The sequence below is a fragment of the Erpetoichthys calabaricus genome, chromosome 8 (genome assembly GCF_900747795.2).
Source record: "Erpetoichthys calabaricus chromosome 8, fErpCal1.3, whole genome shotgun sequence".
Taxonomy (NCBI): domain Eukaryota; kingdom Metazoa; phylum Chordata; class Cladistia; order Polypteriformes; family Polypteridae; genus Erpetoichthys; species Erpetoichthys calabaricus.
This window is the reverse complement of record NC_041401.2, coordinates 171282634-171301913: the sequence shown is the minus strand read 5'-3', so window position 1 is coordinate 171301913 and position 19280 is coordinate 171282634. Positions and strand designations below refer to the sequence as shown.

The 19280-nt window shown below is 37.2% G+C and overlaps 1 protein-coding gene across 4 annotated transcripts in view; it reads left to right on the top strand.

The window, feature by feature from the left end:
• kaznb (kazrin, periplakin interacting protein b) overlaps positions 1-19280 on the top strand; it is a 645457-nt gene that overhangs the window by 456131 nt on the left and 170046 nt on the right. For all 4 annotated transcript variants that reach the window (XM_028807799.2, XM_028807798.2, XM_028807800.2 and 1 more), the window contains exon 4: positions 10733-10837. In XM_028807799.2, the coding sequence (XP_028663632.1) occupies positions 10733-10837 (105 nt within the window). The remainder of the gene's footprint in view (positions 1-10732; positions 10838-19280) is intronic.

The window sequence follows — 19280 nt, the reverse complement described above, 5'->3', positions numbered from 1 at the left end:
TCCTTCAGGATTTTTTGGTAGACAGTAGAATTCATGGTTCCATCTATCACAGCAAGCCTTCCAGGTCCTGAAGCAGCAAAACAACCCCAGACCATCACACTACCACCACCATATTTTACTGGTGGTATGATGTTCTTTTTCTGAAATGCTGTGTTCCTTTTACGCCAGATGTAACGGGACATTTGCCTTCCAAAAAGTTCAACTTTTGTCTCATCAGTCCACAAGGTATTTTCCCAAAAGTCTTGGCAATCATTGAGATGTTTCTTAGCAAAATTGAGACGAGCCCTAATGTTCTTTTTGCTTAACAGTGGTTTGCGTCTTGGAAATCTGCCATGCAGGCCGTTTTTTGCCCAGTCTCTTTCTTATGGTGGAGTCGTGAACACTGACCTTAATTGAGGCAAGTGAGGCCTGCAGTTCTTTAGACGTTGTCCTGGGGTCTTTTGTGACCTCTCGGATGAGCCGTCTCTGCGCTCTTGGGGTAATTTTGGTCGGCCGGCCACTCCTGGGAAGGTTCACCACTGTTCCATGTTTTTGCCATTTGTGGATAATGGCTCTCACTGTGGTTCGCTGGAGTCCCAAAGCTTTAGAAATGGCTTTATAACCTTTACCAGACTGATAGATCTCAATTACTTCTGTTCTCATTTGTTCCTGAATTTCTTTGGATCTTGGCATGATGTCTAGCGTTTGAGGTGCTTTTGGTCTACTTCTCTGTGTCAGGCAGCTCCTATTTAAGTGATTTCTTGATTGAAACAGGTGTGGCAGTAATCAGGCCTGGGGGTGGCTACGGAAATTGAACTCAGGTGTGATACACCACAGTTAGGTTATTTTTTAACAAGGGGGCAATTACTTTTTCACACAGGGCCATGTAGGTTTGGATTTTTTTTCTCCCTAAATAATAAAAACCATCATTTAAAAACTGCATTTTGTGTTTACTTGTGTTATATTTGACTAATGGTTAAATGTGTTTGATGATCAGAAACATTTTGTGTGACAAACATGCAAAAGAATAAGAAATCAGGAAGGGGGCAAATAGTTTTTCACACCGCTGTATTTAAACGCATGGTTTCATGCAGTAGTTTCTGTGCCACATTTCATGGAACCTCTGTGAATTACCTCAAGAAAAGATAAAGTAATAAACTAAGAATACAGTAATCCCTCCTCCATCGCGGGGGTTGCGTTCCAGAGCCACCCGCGAAATAAGAAAATCCGCGAAGTAGAAACCATATGTTTATATGGTTATTTTTATATTGTCATGCTTGGGTCACAGATTTGCGCAGAAACACAGGAGGTTGTAGAGAGACATGAACTTTATTCAAACACTGCAAACAAACATTTGTCTCTTTTTCAAAAGTTTAAACTGTGCTCCATGACAAGACAGAGATGACAGTTCCGTCTCACAATTAAAAGAATGCAAACATATCTTCCTCTTCAAAGGAGTGCTTGTCAGGAGCAGTGACTGTCACAGAGATAGAGAGAAAAGCAAACAGATCAATAGGGCTGTTTTTCTTTTAAGTATGTGAAGCACCATGGCACAAAGCTGTTGAAGGCGGCAGCTCACACCCCCTCCGTCAGGAGCAGACAAAGTGAGACAGAGTTTGTTTTTCAATCAAAAATCAATTCGTGCCCTTCGAGCTTTTAAGTATGCGAAGCTCCTTGCATCATGTCGTTTCAGGAAGCAGCTGCACAAAAGATCACAAAGTGAAGATAATCTTTCAGCATTTTTAGATGAGCGTCCGTATCGTCTAGGTGTGCGAACAGCCCCCCTGCTCAATCCCCCTACGTCAGGATCAGAGAAAGTCAGCGCAAAAGAAAGAGAAAAGTAAGCTGGGTAGCTTCTCAGCCATCTGCCAATAGCGTCCCTTGTATGAAATCAACTGGGCAAACCAACTGAGGAAGCATGTACCAGAAAATAAAAGACCCATTGTCCGCAGAAACCCGCGAAGCAGCAAAAAATCTGCGATATATATTTAAATATGCTTACATATAAAATCTGCGATGGAGTGAAGCCGCGAAAGGCGAAGCGCGATATAGCGAGGGATTACTGTATATTAGCATCAAAGTCCTAATAAGGAGCAGAGCCACCCTTTATCTTCAGATCAGCTTCAGTCAGGGCCGGATTAAGAGCTTTGGGGGCCCGTAGTACATTTCAAATTTGGGGGCCCTTTTGGTCTGCATCATCTGAAGTTTAGATTCTGAACAGTTCAAACCGGACTAAATAATTATTTTACTCTCGATTATAATAAGAATCTTATAATATTTATGTGAATTTTATGTGTTGGGCCCCTAAAGTTTTGTTGTGTAAGAAATTTACAGTTTAAAAACATAAAGATAATATTTTTAAAGACCAGTTTTTCAATGCTACACTTTTTCATTAAATATTGGGTCCACCATTTGGGGGCCCCCGAAATTGCGGGGCCCGTAGCATATGCTACATGTGCTTATTGGTTAATCCGGCACTGGCTTCAGTCCATTATTGGACCCCTCTATATTTAACAGCTGGAAACAGACATTGTAGGTTGAATGCATCCTTTGACTTTCTCCAAACACAAAAGTGTCCAGATGCAGTAAACAGGGTGAAAATGACTATTTGGGCCCATATACAGTACTTTTTTTTTCCATTGACTGGGGATCTAGGTTTTGTGCTCCTTGGACTAAGTTATACATTTTTGTGTGTTGTACAAACATATAGTGTTTTTCTTGAGCCTGTGTCACAGAAGTGCTGATTCAATTCTGGGCTTCATTTTGCTTTGGAAGTTCACTTATCAAAGTGCTAATTGTCAAACCTTTTTTATAATTAACACAAACTGCTAATTGGCAAATGACCTAATAGGAGCCCCCTTCATAATTGTGATTTGGTGACATCTAAGGTAAACTCTTAACTCCATTTTTCATGTAGTGCTACCATGATTATATCCACCTACATGTGTTTGTCATTATTTCTGCATAGAAAAAAACACTTGTATGAACAGCATTAATGAACGGCAGAATGGTGTCCATCCTATAAAAACTTTCTCTGTCTCCCATCCAAAGTGGCAGACAGTTTTTATAAAGAATAAAGCAGATTGAGAAATAGGAGCATGCTTGCTTTCTAGCTAAACAGAGCCTTGGCACATCTCCTAAATGAGTGGCAACATTTTGTTGAAGCCTTCGTGTTTTATCAGCACAGTTAGGTTTGAACTGCTTGTTTTATTTTTAAAATACTAATTTTATTGTGTATATGTCAAGGTGAAAGATAATTAACCACAACAATGTGGGTAAAAAATGTACAGCTAAACAGATAGTTTGGCAGCGAATTATCAAAATTTGAATACATTTGGGAGAAGTCCAAAAACTCAATAGTTTGTACCGCATTTGTGAAAAGGGACACAGATCCATGCTGTAGTGCATGCTGTGAAATTTAAGCTTGAAGAAAGAAGTATAAATAATGGTATACATCCACTTTTAGAGTGTTAACTATACTGTATATATATATATATATATATAGTGTGTGTGTGTGCATACAAGTGCATCAAAAGAAAAATGGAGAACCATCCAAGTAAATTTCAGTAATAGCTTCCCTCCATTTCCTAGGCAGTGTGGGAATATGGGTCCCTGTCGACCCCTGAACCTGCAGACAACACGCCCAAACACCAGGTAAAAAAGTCCCAATATTAAATTTATTACGATAATAATGTGCACAAAGCACCTCCACTATACACAATAATTAGCAATAAATAAATCAATACAATAATCAATCTCAATCCTCCACTTCACCCAGCAGCTCCGTTACACACCCTCCCACTCCAGCTCAGTCTGCTGGGGTTTCCCACAGTCCTTTTGTATTCCCTGTCCCTCAGTCCATGTGATTTCATAGCACTTCCGGGTCAGGTGGAAAACTCTCCTTTTTCTTCAGCCCGAAAGTACTTCCTTTCTTCTGTCCCTGTGACTATGGAGCACTTCCGGTCTATAATAGAAATCATTGTGTCTCCCAGCAGCATCCCCTGGCGGCCCCCACGGTATCCAGCAGGGCTGTGCAGTAAAACTCCATTGTCCATGATGCCCTGCTGGAATTCGGGGCACCTCCATGTTGCAGGGAGGACTCCATCTAGCGGCGTGGGGGTATTGGCCGGGATAAACTGCCGGCCATATATCACAGCAGCTTGTCACACATATGCACATACCAGGGCAAGATGTGCATGTTAGGCTTATTGGCAGCCTTAAAGCAATGTGCCACCCAAAATTATATACATTTTTTAAAAGTTACTTACCCATGTGGTTTAGAGTGACAGCAGAGAAAAAATTCTAATCTGAGGTTTTTGTGGAGAACAGAGAATAGCAAACTTCCTGATAGAATAACCATTTATAAAGACCAATGCAGGACCACAGCAAACAACAAAAAAATGTCCATAAAAACACCTCATGTTACTTGTGTTGTGTAATCCTCATGTCAAGTCATCCAATGGGCAAGACATAATGATTTTGATGTTATAATTTTAAGTAAATATTTAGGGAAAATCAGAGTAGTGCATGCAGAAGAAACACCCCTCCCTCATTGTCTTCAGTTCAGAATCTCGTTCCCGTGTGAACACGTTTCCTATGAAATAAAATTATTTAACAACATTTAAAACAAAAATGCATACATTTTGCCTGTTGTGAGCATACAACTGGAATTCTTGACTTTGTGAATTATTCAACACGAATTGCATTACATTTTTCCAAAGACGTTTTTATATTGTTTGCTATGGCGCAGCATTGGTCTTCATTCAAGGAGAAACATGAATTTAAATTTCTTCTAGACCATCATTACAAACCTACTGTATGCGGGGTAAGTGACATGTAAAAAATATATTATTTTTTGGTGGACTACTCCTTTAAATAATAATCATTTGATGAAATCCTGAAATAATTCATGTTTATTTGTGTTATTATCCAGTCATTTTATGTATTCACATAAAGAGTTATAAGATTCATTACAACTGTACACATACTACACATCTTTTTCATTTGGAGCCCAGACAGGTTAAGTGATTAGCGAGTCATTAGTGAGTTAGCTGAAGGAATTGACCTCTCAGCCTTATAGTTTAAAGCCTCCATAGCGCAATGCCTGCCAAACTGTAATCTTTATAAAGTCCATTTATTTGTGAAATACATTTTGGTATGGGTAGTATTTCTGAATTTTCACAAAATATGATTTGAATTCCCAGGAAGTAACTAAATGTTGGTTTGTACTGTGAATATCGACATTGACATTTACAGTTTACTGTAGCTTCAGACATTAATGTCTTGGTTTATCCATTTTTTCTACAACCTTGCCATGGGCCTCTGCCTGCTGTATTTCACGCTTGGCTAAGTACAAAAGTGAGCAGGCCTGCCTCCAAATCTGTGTTTGACTGAACAGCATGTCTCAGGGACGTCCAAGCAATCACGGCTATGTGCTGAAGCACCTCCTGCTACAGATGTCGAAAGCATAAAGTGGTGTGGTAATATTTATACATAGAATACTTAAGAAGAAAAATCTGATTATTCATATTTGTGCATCTACAGTATATTTAGACAGATCTTCATGTACTGTATACCAGGAGTTAAACTGCATGCAAAATTATTGTAAGATCATCAGGAAGTGGAGTTGAGTGCATTTTTTCCCCTGTAGGTTGACACTCTGCAGTAGCTCAGTCTGATGTTTAAATATATTGATCAAAAGCCTTTAAGAGGAAAGTGCAATGAATATCATGCAGCATAAGTAAAGCGTATATCATGTATGTGTGCATTTGTGCTTGTACTGTATATACAGTTGATTCAGAAAGTAATTAGACTTCTTCACTTTCTGCCCACTTTATTGTGTTTTGCCCATCAATCTACACTCAATAACCCTTAAGGTCAAAGTGAAAACATGTTTTCAGGGAGGATTTCAAATTTATTAAAAATCCAAAACTGGAATCTCAAGTATCCAGGCTTTTCAGGTGTTTATGGTAGAGTGGCAAACTCCTGCTTGGAGTATTCCAGATGGCATTTAAAGGTCTCTAAGAGTAAGAGGGAAAAGATCCTCTGGTCTGATGATGTGAAAATTCAACTCTCTGAGCAAAACTCGAAGCAATTTATCTGATGAAGACCAGGCACTGCTTATCAACTGCCTAATACCATCTCTGGGTAAAGCATGGTGGGAGTAACATCACGCTATAGGGGTGCTTCTCAGTGGCAGGGGCAAGAAGACTCATCAAAATTGAAGGGTGAATGAAACTGAACTATAGAGAGATTCTCTAAGAAACCCTGTTCCAGAATACACAGGACTTCAGACTGGGGCAACAGTTCAGCTTTCACCATTACAATGACCTGAAGCATATAGCCAAGGCAATGCTGAAGTGGCTTCGGGACAAGACTCTGAGTGTTCTTGAGTGGCCCAGCCAAAGAGCAGACTTAAACCAGATACAGCAAGTGATCTGAAAATGGCAGTTTACAGGCACTTCCTATCCAATTTAATGGAAATTGAGAGGATCTGCCAGGATGAATGGGGTAAACTGCCCAAATCTAGGTGTGCTAAGCTAGTAGAGACTTCCCTAAGAAGACAGGAATCTGTAATTGCTGCCAAAATAAGGGGCATCTACAAAGTACTGAATTAAGTGTCTGAAAACATATAGGAATGAGAGCTGTCAGTTTTTGATTATAAATTTGCATACATTTCTGAAAACATGTTTCACATGAGTGGATTGATGGCCAAAAATGTCAAATGTAGTCATTTAAAATTAAATCTATAACATAATACAGTGTGCTGAAAGTGAAGGGGTCTGAATACTTTCTGAAGCCACCGTTTTTGTGTGTGGATATGTATGTATATGTGTATGTATGTATGTGTGTGTGTGTATGTATATATATATATATATATATATATATATATATATATATATATATATATATATATAATATAAAATATACTAGTCATTTAGCCCGTTACAATAATGGACGCTAGAACAGTAGTGCATAAACATTAGTACGAACAGTCTATATTAAATGGCAAGGGACCTTGACCTCATTCTTTTTGTTGGTCGTATTTTTCTTTGTCTTTCAGCCTTTCTTTTTTGATGTTTACTTGCTGAGCTGACCGTTCTTCGTGGGCTGCCGCCGTGTACTGTGTGTGTTTAATTTTCTGTGACAGTAATACTGTCTTGTACGTCTGCTGGCTTGTACGTCCATAATATACCTTTAATTTTTTCTGGCGGTAATACAGGCATGCGCGTCTGTAATGTGCCTTTAATTTTCTCTGACAGTAATACTGGCTTGTATGTGGCTGTAATATGCGTCACTGCATTGTGTACCTTTAATGTCCTCTCACAGTAATACTGGTTTGTATTTCCGTAAAACGCCTCTAACTTTCTCTGACAGTAATATCGCGCATAGCACCGTGCCCCCGCGCATGTGCACTTCACCAGAAGACACACACACATGGACACCTGGACGCACACAGGGATTTTATTAAAGAGGATATATATATATATAGTGTGTGTGTATGTATGTGTGTGAGTATGTGTATACTGTGTATATATATATATATATATATATATATATATATATATATATATATATATATATATTATAATAAAAAAAAAAAAAAAAACTTCTCGGAAGACACTTTGATGTTCCGCGAGAGATACTTTAACGTCCCACAAGACAAAGCAGTAAGACAAAAGGACAGCTGCTGTACACGCTTGACTATGTATGTTTGTATGTATGTGTGTGTGTGTATATATACAGAGGTGAGTAAAAGTAGGTTTACAGTTATGAGTACGCGAGATTGTACCCAAGTGCACTGTGCCGTTGTGACATTCTTTTGAGTTAATAAAGTTAAAGCTATTGAATAAAAAAAAACAATTGTACTTATCATAACCTGCATGTCTTTTTCCGTACAAACAACTGTAAACCTACTTTTGCCCACCTGCCTCGCTGTATATGTTTGGGGGGTTTATGTGCATTGTATATTTATGTATAATGTGCATATGCATCTCTCATCAGTGTGGTGATATGTATTTCATGTAATTTCTAACAGAATGGTGAAGGGTTCAGCATAGTGCTATCCACATGTGGATAGGAGTTGTTGCTATCAGCATTCTCAAGTAGATCACTTCAATAATTCTGTATGATCTTGAAAGTGTAACCTACCTGAAATTCCCCTCACACCATTTGAAGATTTTCTTGCTGAATTATTTTTTCTGTCCATATAGAAAATATTTCTGCTCTCTGCTTATGATGTTACAATCTTGTTTTGAGATTGGATCGATTGAGTTTGCAGGTCTTTTGCTTAAAGGAGTGCTGGACATGGTGTGAGATCTGCTTGTCTTATAATCAGTGTTCAATTGTTACTCACAGCTGTTGGGTTTTATGTAAACAAAATTTGATTTGCTTGAAAATGTAAATGCAGGGCACCTATCTAAAGCTTTTCAAATATTTAAGAAATCAAATGCCAGGTGGAGATTTAAGGAGAGAAAATGAGAAAATCTCCTTAAAAACTAGGCATATGGTAAGCCCTGTTTTTTTTTTTTTTGGCATGGAGGTCTTCAGGTTCCCCCTACCCATGTTACTGTATGTTTATTATCTATGAGAGATGGCCTACCTCCAGACAGTAAGCTGCATCCGGAATCTTTTTAGTCCAGTTCTAAACTGTTTTGTTTTTTTTATCGATTTATTTAGACTGAACATAATGCAGTGCTTTTCTATCCTGAAAATAGCGTGAAGTAATGAAATGTTATTTTCAGGCAGACTCAATGCCTTTAATTAAAAGCCCAACCTCTAACACATTATTTCCTTTTAGATGGGTTCCAGTTAGTGGGTGTTTCAGTGTATCTTCCATGCTTACTATGATGCTCCTAAGTCCTAATCCATCCCATTGTAATTGCCCCAGTAGTTTTGCTCAAGTGCAGACATTAATAAACATCAAATGTCTCTAAAATTAAAGGCTTTGGGGAACTCAACACTGCATGAAGAAAACAAATCTGAAAGTTCTGTATTATATTTATTTCTCAATGATGCCATTAATGGGTATATAGTATACTTTTAGAATCCATTTATGTTAACCACTTTTAAATTGCTTATTTTTATTATGCATTTAATTTAATCTTTTTTTGTGTGTGTGTATGCATTATGTCATTTGTAAGAGAGCAATTTGTATTTTATCTGTAAGGTTGTTACAGTAATATGAGCCTAGTTGTATTTTATAAAAATAAGAAGAACTGAACTGAGTTTATATTTTTAATAAACACAATTTACCAACAATTGCTGGGTACTATTTTCTGTATTCTCTCTTTTCATTCAGATTTAAAATTGCCTTTTACTAACAGTAAAATAAAAGAAATAGAATATTCTGGGAATTTTAGAATTTTTATAATTAGAAGACTGAAAGGAAACTATCTAGTTATATAATTTAAACAATGGGCCCAGGGGACTTTAAAGATGATACTTAAATATGAGTCCTCTAACAGCAGTCCTCAGTTGAAGCAATTAATTCTGATAGTCATCAGGCAATCAAAAACGGCATGTATGTTACAAGTGATCTTCTAAATCTGTGGGTAAGTAGGAGGGCTTGTTACAGTAAGATTTTGGGAGGTCTGCCAGACCATCACCATGCCTTTCCTGGAAGTGGACATTGATTAGAGAATTTGAAAAATGTGCATAAATGAGTTGACTGGATACACAGATGGCTGGAGCAGATAGTAGCAGCATACGAATGAACTAAACACACATAGCTGGGGGCTTTGGAAATGGAAGAGGTTGATTCCAAGATGAACAGGGAGCTCAGGAAAGTGGGACACAAATATTTATTGAGAGGTGATTATATTGCTGAAATGCAGAAAGAGAGGTGGGAAGTAATAAAGATACCCATGAGATAACAGAGAAGGAGTTCTGTCAAAGTCTTTCTGGATACACATCAGTTATGCTTTTTTAATACTCTTTCTGTAAGGTCAAATTAAACCACATTTCATACTTTTATTTTTTCCTGCATCCTGTCTTGTTTTCTCCTTTCTGCATTTGGAGACTCCTCACTTGGATATTCACTGCAGCTTAACTACAGCACTTGCAGCTTTGTTTGACAGTGTTGTAGAAAAGATGGTTCCTTTGCTTTTTGAGATTTGTCAGTCTGAAAAATGCTGCAATATAAATGAGTAGACACTTGGCTTCTAGCTATGAATTCAGATCATTGCATATACATTCTGTCACCAGGAAAATTCCAGAGTGGATATTCCAGATATGGCTTTAAATGAAAAGAGTTTAAAACAGCAGGGGCACCTCTGTATTGCTTGTGGGCAGTGATGCAGCATTACAGGTATTGATTAATAAATTAGAGAAGCATTGGATTATACAGAGAGTAGATTGATGTGCAGTGCTTTGCAGGATCTGCTAAGACCTTCTTAGCCTCACAGTAATTTTGTATGTTTATCATTAATGGCATTTTCGTTGTGTAGATTGACGGTTTACCCTTTGGCTACAGCTGACTGTCTTTAATAAGTATGTGTCAAATAAATTAATAAATTCTCAGTGATGACTTCACACCCTTCTCCCACAGTCTCTTTAAGCTAAATAGTGTTTTTCATATGATGTACAAAAAAAAAAAGGAATCATGACAATTGTTTCTTTCTAAAAGGTGGGAAGCAGTCACTTCCAAAGGATTCTGTCTTCTTTGGCCTTGTGGTCATTTATCATTTGTAATGCATCTTAGTATTGACATTAGTTCACAAATTGATTCTAGAATTTTTTTTGTCTTTTACAGACCCTTCTGTTCACCAAAGGCAAAAGACAGATTCAGAAATTTGCTTCAAATCAGAAATCAACAGCTTGATGGATTTCAGCACTCCTGACTCGTCTCTAGACAAAGGTAGGAACTACAGCTTGGGAGATTTTTTTGAGAGAGGTGCCTATGTGTACACGAGCCATTGTCAAAAAAACAAACCAGGCCACCACCTGCCTGAGAGCAGTCCTACCTATCACTGAGGTCCAACAATGTTTTGGGTATTTTTAATAATAATAATATTAATAATAATTCATTACATTTATATAGCGCTTTTCTCAGTACTCAAAGCGCTATGCACACAGGGAGGAACCAGGAAGTGAACCCACAATCTTCCACAGTCTCCTTACTGCAAAGCAGCAGCACTACCACTGCGCCACCTGTGATTCTGTCATCTTCTGAATAAAGTTCTTTACCACTGTTAACAACTACATTACTGTATTTAATCCAAAACCTTTGGGGCATTGTGGTGGAATAATGAAAGGAAATTAATAAATATGAAGCATAGGTTCAACAAAGTTTTGCAGTCATTCATTACCTTATTATGGTGTTCACCATGAATTATATACTTAACTACAGTATTATTTAGGACCATATGTTTTGACTCTCATTCACTCTCAGACTTTGTTTTCTTTCTTTACCGCATTTTAAAGTTTGCCAAGATTTTAGAGTACCAGGTTTAGTTCATTTGTAGCTGTAATAAAGAACTCACATTTGCTGTTGAAAGATCTATCTCAGAAGACTGTTTGTTTGACTGTGTGTAGTATATGGTGATTGCTTGTTTTCTTTTTGCCTGTTACTGTTTTAACTTGCAGCAGTTTGGTACCTTCAAGTCAAATTTATTTTTTCACAGTCACGGCATGGGCAAAAGTAAATCTACATCACAATAAAGTGTGCAGTAAGTGAAGGGGTCTGAATACTTTCTGAATTCACTGTATGTTAATTTGCCTCAAGAAATTGCATTCTAAGGAGAAGCATTTTTTTTTATAAATTACAAAAAAAAAAAAATATTTAGCCTACTCTTGTGTTTTATAATGGCGATAAAGGACAACGGGGTGCAGCATGAAACAAAAGCAGTTACAGTGCATCCGGAAAGTATTCACAGTGCATCACTTTTTCCACATTTTGTTATGTTGCAGCCTTATTCCAAAATGGATTAAATTCATTTTTTCCTCAGAATTCTACACACGATACCCCATAATGACAACGTGAAAAAAAGTTTACTTGAGATTTTTGCAAATTTATTAAAAATAAAAAAATTGAGAAAGCACATGTACATAAGTATTCACAGCCTTTGCCATGAAGCTCAAAATTGAGCTCAGGTGCAACCTGTTTCCCCTGATCATCCTTGAGATGTTTCTGTAGCTTAATTGGAGTCCACCTGTGGTAAATTCAGTTGATTGGACATGATTTGGAAAGGCACACACCTGTCTATATAAGGTCCCACAGTTGACAGTTCATGTCAGAGCACAAACCAAGCATGAAGTCAAGGAATTGTCTATAGACCTCTGAGACAGGATTGTCTCGAGGCACAAATCTGGGGAAGGTTACAGAAAAAAATTTCTGCTGCTTTGAAGGTCCCAATGAGCACAGTGGCCTCCATCATCAGTAAGTGGAAGAAGTTTGAAACCACCAGGACTCTTCCTAGAGCTGGCCGGCCATCTAAACTGAGCGATCGGGGGAGAAGGGCCTTAGTCAGGGAGGTGACCAAGAACCCGATGGTCACTCTGTCAGAGCTCCAGAGGTCCTCTGTGGAGAGAGAAGAACCTTCCAGAAGGACAACCATCTCTGCAGCAATCCACCAATCAGGCCTGTATGGTAGAGTGGCCAGACGGAAGCCACTCCTTAGTAAAAGGCACATGGCAGCCCATCTGGAGTTTGCGAAAAGGCACCTGAAGGACTCTCAGACCATGAGAAAGAAAATTCTCTGGTCTGATGAGACAAAGATTGAACTCTTTGGTGTGAATGCCAGGCGTCACATTTGGAGGAAACCAGGCACCGCTCATCACCAGGCCAATACCTTCCCTACGTGAAGCATGGTGGTGGCAGCATCATGCTGTGGGGATGTTTTTCAGAGGCAGGGACTGGGAGACTAGTCAGGATAAAGGGAAAGATGACTGCAGCAATGTACAGAGACATCCTGGATGAAAACCTGCTCCAGAGCGCTCTTGACCTCAGACTGGGGCAACGGTTCATCTTTCAGCAGGACAACGACCCTAAGCACACAGCCAAGATATCAAAGGAGTGGCTTCAGGACAACTCTGTGAATGCCCTTGAGTGGCCCAGTCAGAGCCCAGACTTGAATCCGATTGAACATCTCTGGAGAGATCTTAAAATGGCTGTGCACCGACGCTTCCCATCCAACCTGATGTAACTTGAGACGTACTGCAAAGAGGAATGGGCGAAACTGGCCAAGGATAGGTGTGCCAAGCTTGTGGCATCAAATTCAAAAAGACTTGAGGCTGTAATTACTGCCAAAGGTGCATTGACAAAGTATTGAACAAAGGCTATGAATACTTATGATTTCTCAGTTTTTTTATTTTTAATAAAAAAAAAACTTTTAATAAAAAAAACAAGTAAACTTTTTTCACATTGTCATTTTGGGGTGTTGTGTGTAGAATTCTGAGGAAAAAAATGAATTTAATCCATTTTGGAATAAGGCTGTAACATAACAAAATGTGGAAACAGTGATGCGCTGTGAATACTTTCTGGATGCACTGTAAACTTTCCTAAAATTGTCCACTTTGAGGCAACAGAGGTTTCGATTTAGGACAAACTTGTCTTCTGTGTTTCATAGGCATGTTTGTAACAACAAAAGTAAACTGGAAATTTTATCACAGTTTCTTGGTTCTTAAAATAAGCATACATTTCTTGTTTGCAGCGGGAGTTACGGGTGGAGTTCAGGCTTCTCATTGAGCTAGTTGGTCTCTACAATTCTGTTTATTCAACAGTTATGTTCTGTCATTTCTTGTAATGGTGGACAGATGCACACATCATGGTATTTTTTTCTTAAACAGTGCCTTCTTCTATTGCATTCTCTGTTGTTATTTTACATGGCCTATTGCTGAATAGCAGAGTGGTGCTGAAGTGCACATTTACTTTGTACACTTAACAATAAATCTGAACTGAATTATTTACACAGCATAGCATTTTTTATAAAAGTCTTAGATTTTTTGAAGGAACCAAGTAGCCTGCATGTTGATACCATCTTGTGGTATGTTCACTACACTAAAAAACACTCAGCATTATTTCCCGTGTCATGACGTGTACATGCATGATGAAAAAAAATTAGAATATTAAAAAAGCAAAGGGTGTGCAAAAGACTCAAAATAAGACACCACAAACCATTTATTGAATTTTATAGTATATGTTGAGTTGTTGCCCAGGATATGGTAATAAAATATCTAAAAACGTATTTGAGTGACTAAACTCGCGAACATCCACTGATACCAATCGATGCATAAACTCAAGAGGAGAACATGCAGACTTCATGCAAACCTGGTGCTGTGAGACAGAAATGACACCTCTCTCCTACCACTCCTCCTATTCTAAAGTTTCTGTTCTTAACTTACTAAACTTCAACCTAAAACTAAATGTCTATTTATCAGTTCATGTGGCTTGATTACATGTCATGTGCATGCTCAGCCTCTGTCTTGCTAGACTGCCTAAGCATGCACATGCATTATGATAGCAGTAGACAATATGTTTGCAAAATAATGTAGACATTTTTTTTCAGTGGATGCAATAATCTTCTGTATAATCACAGACTGTGAGTGAAGATCTTAAAAAAAAAAAGTGACTTTTTTAGTTCTCAGCAGGACTGGGTCAGCAGTTCACATCTAGATATCACCATTCAATAATGTGAGTAACAGCACTTGGAGATGACTCTTTAAGCCTCAAATGCACCCCTGATCCTAAAGAGTGCTACAGAGGAGGACTAGCAGCAAAGTAAAGCACACAGCCAATCTCATTTTAAAATGGCAGAATCTCACAAAAATGTTTAACTTTTTGTTTGTTTTTTCCTTAATTAAATGATATGGATAAGCTGTTTTGAAATATGTCTGCAATCTCAAGACACAAATCAAAACTCAGTAACAATCTTGGCATGAAAAATAAACACATTTGGTAAGTTTTAATGCTTCTCTTTTCACAGCAGATCCCTTTTCTCTTTACCTTAATTATAGTGCACAAGAACAGGCTAGGAATTTTTTAGAAGTTATTTTAAAAAATGCTTCACTTTAGAATGTAATTTCATGTGGCAAATTAATATATACCATGATTGTGAAAAAATAACTTCAATTTGAAAAATACCAAAGTTATCCTTTAAGATGAAACTTCTACTTTTGAACAAGTATGCAGTTGAAAATCTGCTTTTGGGTTGTTATTAGCCATTAACATTGTTACTCCATCCGATTTTATGAGTTGTTTGGTAGAGTTGAAAGAAGTTTCATTGACTTGATGCTATACTCTGATTAATATATATATACACAGAGGTCAATGGTACACAGGTCAAATTCCGTTCCAACAAATATCGTTACAATGAACTTTTCATTACAACAAAGTATTTTTATGGTCCCAACAGTTTCCCCATGAGACAGAGCCTATAAAAATCTTGTTACTAGGAAGTACATTCAGCAGACACTTTCATTACAACGAAGTGCCCAAAATGAATCATCCTCAGAGCAGTTAGTTCTATGGTTGTAGCTCGGTTGTGCACAACGATCCCCGAACAGAAACATTGTAAATGTTTCTCTTTCTTCGAACTTTCCTCGTACTATGCATTTATAATGTTCCTTGCATTACCCATCGACGACAGGCACTTATAGCGCGACCACAATCGGCTTGGATTTGCTTCCACGGTGCTCCGCTGCAGTGCTGTGAACCTGCTGTTGCCCCGGCACGCAATCGCACTTCTGGATGCACTTTGGCGTGTTGTCCTTTTGGGCTGGGGGAAGGGGGGGGGGATCCCAAAAGAGTTCAGAAACCTCACAATGTGAAGAAGGAGAAAAGGAAGATTCTGTTTCTGATTGATAACTTTGCTGCCCACAGCATGCTTCCACATTTACATAATGTTTGTGTTGAGTTCCTCCCACTCAATTGCGCGGCAGTGCTTCAGCCATTGGGTTTGGGCATTATTCGCACCCTGAAAGTGTATTATCGCAAGGAAATGCTGAGAAAAATTCTCGTCAGCACAGACAGGAAGAGATGAACATTAACATGAAAGAAGCTATTGAAATGATCGCAAATGCCTGGACACAAGTTAAAGAAAGCACTATAGTGACAAATTCAGAATCTCATTACTACGAAATTTTCATTGCAACAAAATATTTTTTAGGTCCCTGACACTTCGTTGTAACAGAATTTAACCTGTACACACACACACACACACACACACATATATATATATATATATCTATATATATATATATATATATATATATATATATATATATATATATATATATATTATATATATATATGGGTGTATGTATGAATGTATGTATGTATGTGTGTGTGTGTACAGTATCCTCTTGTATATACTAAAACACAAACAGGTGTAATTTCAACACCGCATTTACATACTTACACTCAATCAGAGTTCAAGATACTATGTTATTTGAAAACCTTTTTATATAAAACTATACATAATAGTATCACAATTCTAATTGCATTAATATTATTAATTCTATTAATAAAATAAAAATAAGGGCACTTTTGACATCCACACCAATTCCCATTTTCGTGGCTGGGAAATTACAATGCATACATACAGTAACTTGACCATGCAGCAGAGAAGCTTGTCAGAGGTTGAGGCTGTCAAATTTTATAAATTCTGCAAAAATTAAGGTTTGAATATTAAAAATAAGTAAATATTTAAATATACTTGAATTTAAGCTGAAAGCTCTATTTGTTTGTACTTTTTTGTGTGTTTTAATGTTTCATTAACAGTAGCCACCTATGCATGACTCATGTCACAGCTGAGCGTAAAAGGTAGCAAATAAATTGCATATGTGACAACTCACCTTTACACACTGTTACAATCAAAAATTCTGGGAGAATGCATGGGAATTGCTTGGTTGACATGCAGTAAGACTTGAAATTTGTTGTAGGGAAATGGCATCTTCTTCAAAAAAGAAAATACAGTAATAGCAAATTGGGGATCTTGTATTCAAAAATGAACAGGAATGATATCAAGATTGCAGAATAATACTTTTACAGTGCTAGAGGTGGTTTAAATCTGTTTTTAGTGCAAAATACAGCAGTGCTACATAGAATGTCTCGAGTTATGCTGAAACAAGGTTAAAAAAATGACTGTTCTTTTATAGTCGAATGTCAACTTTTGATTTTGACTAAAGATGTTTTCAGATACATTCATATTATATTCAAATAATGACATCTGATCTGACAGCATAAGCAGAAACGAATATCTATGATGCAAACATTGAACACGTCATCAATGTTCCCATATATAAGTATAAAATAAAATTGACAAAAATGTTGTTTAAAAAGGTAATGTTATTTTGTAATTTCTGTATGAGATTTTGCCTCACATTAAGACAGGTGAATGATGCTCAAATGCTTTTCCATGAAGATTTTTTTTCAGACTTGCACTTTTGAATTAATTTAATGTAAATAACTTAACATGCACAAATAATGTGAATAGTTTAATGCAAATAAAGTTACTTTTTCACTCACTGTTTGTCTGCAACAATGAAAATTGCAGTTGCCTAGCAAAATGATCAGAAAGGAGCAGGAAAGCACAAACTGAAATTATTTGTTTGCTTTTTCCATGGCAGTTAAATGTAAACAGCTGGAAATGTTGGCTAGCTTGCAAATAAGCTAACCTGTGACACCATGTCAAGGACTCATTCATTTGAAAATGTAAGAATTTAATTTGTGTAAAGAAATTAGTGTAACATAGCAAGGAAAAGAATAAAGATCTAAATGCATGGATATCTGTTTAGAATTGTTTTCTGTGGTGTTGTACAATAAGTACTTCATAATTGTACTTTTCATTATTGTATATGTTCATTTTTCATAAGTATTTGTACTGCTGCAGTGTTTGTTGTATTTCTTTTTGCCATTACATAAGTTGCATATGTTGTTGAGACATTAAAAGAGAAAAGTGGTGACCTCTAATTTTCAGTAAGTCATGCTAAAAGTTTCAGTAATGTGATGTCACAGTGCTTATGTCAAGTGTAAATGTCGAACATATTGAGATGTGCCTTTCTCTATTCATGTTTCACATGGGCAGCCTTATATACTGTCGAAGAGGTTTTGTTCCATCGAATATTTAGATGCTTGTACAATTAAATTATTAGCTCAAAACTGCAGGAAAACATGCATACAGGTCTGCATCAGATAAAACAAAATTTGCCTACCAGTTCATTTTTCAATATTTGTGGTGAGTTCCTTTGTAATTTTATTGCTTCTATTGGTATAATTCTCTTTGATGCTGTTAGGTGAAACTCGTCTTGCAGGTATTGCGATACTGAAGAGGTTGTTATGAGGTAAAACTCCTGCTGGGGTTCACACAAGCATATACTGTATATACTATTTTAAGAAGAGACATTTTATATTGCACAAGTCTGTCCTTCTTTGAATCTTAATCATACAAGGACTTTCAAATAAAGTGTGCCCTTCAATTTGGAATACTTTTTTTAACCTGAACTTGAGCTTTATTGCCAGGCAGCATAGTTGCAACACCAAGAGAAACACCTAGCATCCATGCACATAACAAGGTGAATACAAGTAAAAAACACGATATCCAGACTATTTAGTTGTGGCTAAATACTGTATAGTAGAATCTGGGATGATTTGGAGGGTAAGGGTGGAATAGTGGGACTGCTATTAGTGATTAGTAAAGCAAGCAATGAAAGTTGATTGCTTAGTTTGTCTTCTGTACATAATAAAATTAAATTATTATGTGCATGTCTTCTGGTGGCTAGTGATGTTAGTACAGTACTAACAACAGACACTGAATACAACATCATACTACACATTAAAATATAAAATCTGGTGATGGATACAAGAAACGCTCTTACAGTTGTTCATGTGAAAGTGTATTTGATTAGTATTCTAACATGTGAAAAGAAAACCATGTGTGTGTCCAGTGGTGTGAGTAGAAAAACTGAAACATTTACACAACCATTTCATGCATGAAGGTATCTCAGTTTGGAAGCATTCTGATCACGCTGGATTTAATCATGTATAGTGCACAATGATTTTTGTTTCTTGTTTTGGTTTTGGCGAAAGAGAATTTGATGTTCTGGTTTTAACCTTATTTGTGTTTGCTCACAATAGCTTTTTCCCAGTCCTTCTCAAAACTTCTTGATAGAGCCAGGGTGATTTCCCGGGGTTTTATTTAGTGTCTGGTTTTCAATTTTTGTTAATTTTTTTTTTTCATGTCTTTGTTTTTGTTGTTGCTTTTTTTTGTGATTCTGTAATTGTGTACCCTTTAAATGTTCTTGTGGGTGGATCCCCAGGAGGCGGGTCCACTCTGACACTACTGCTGCTGGTTTTTCCTTCT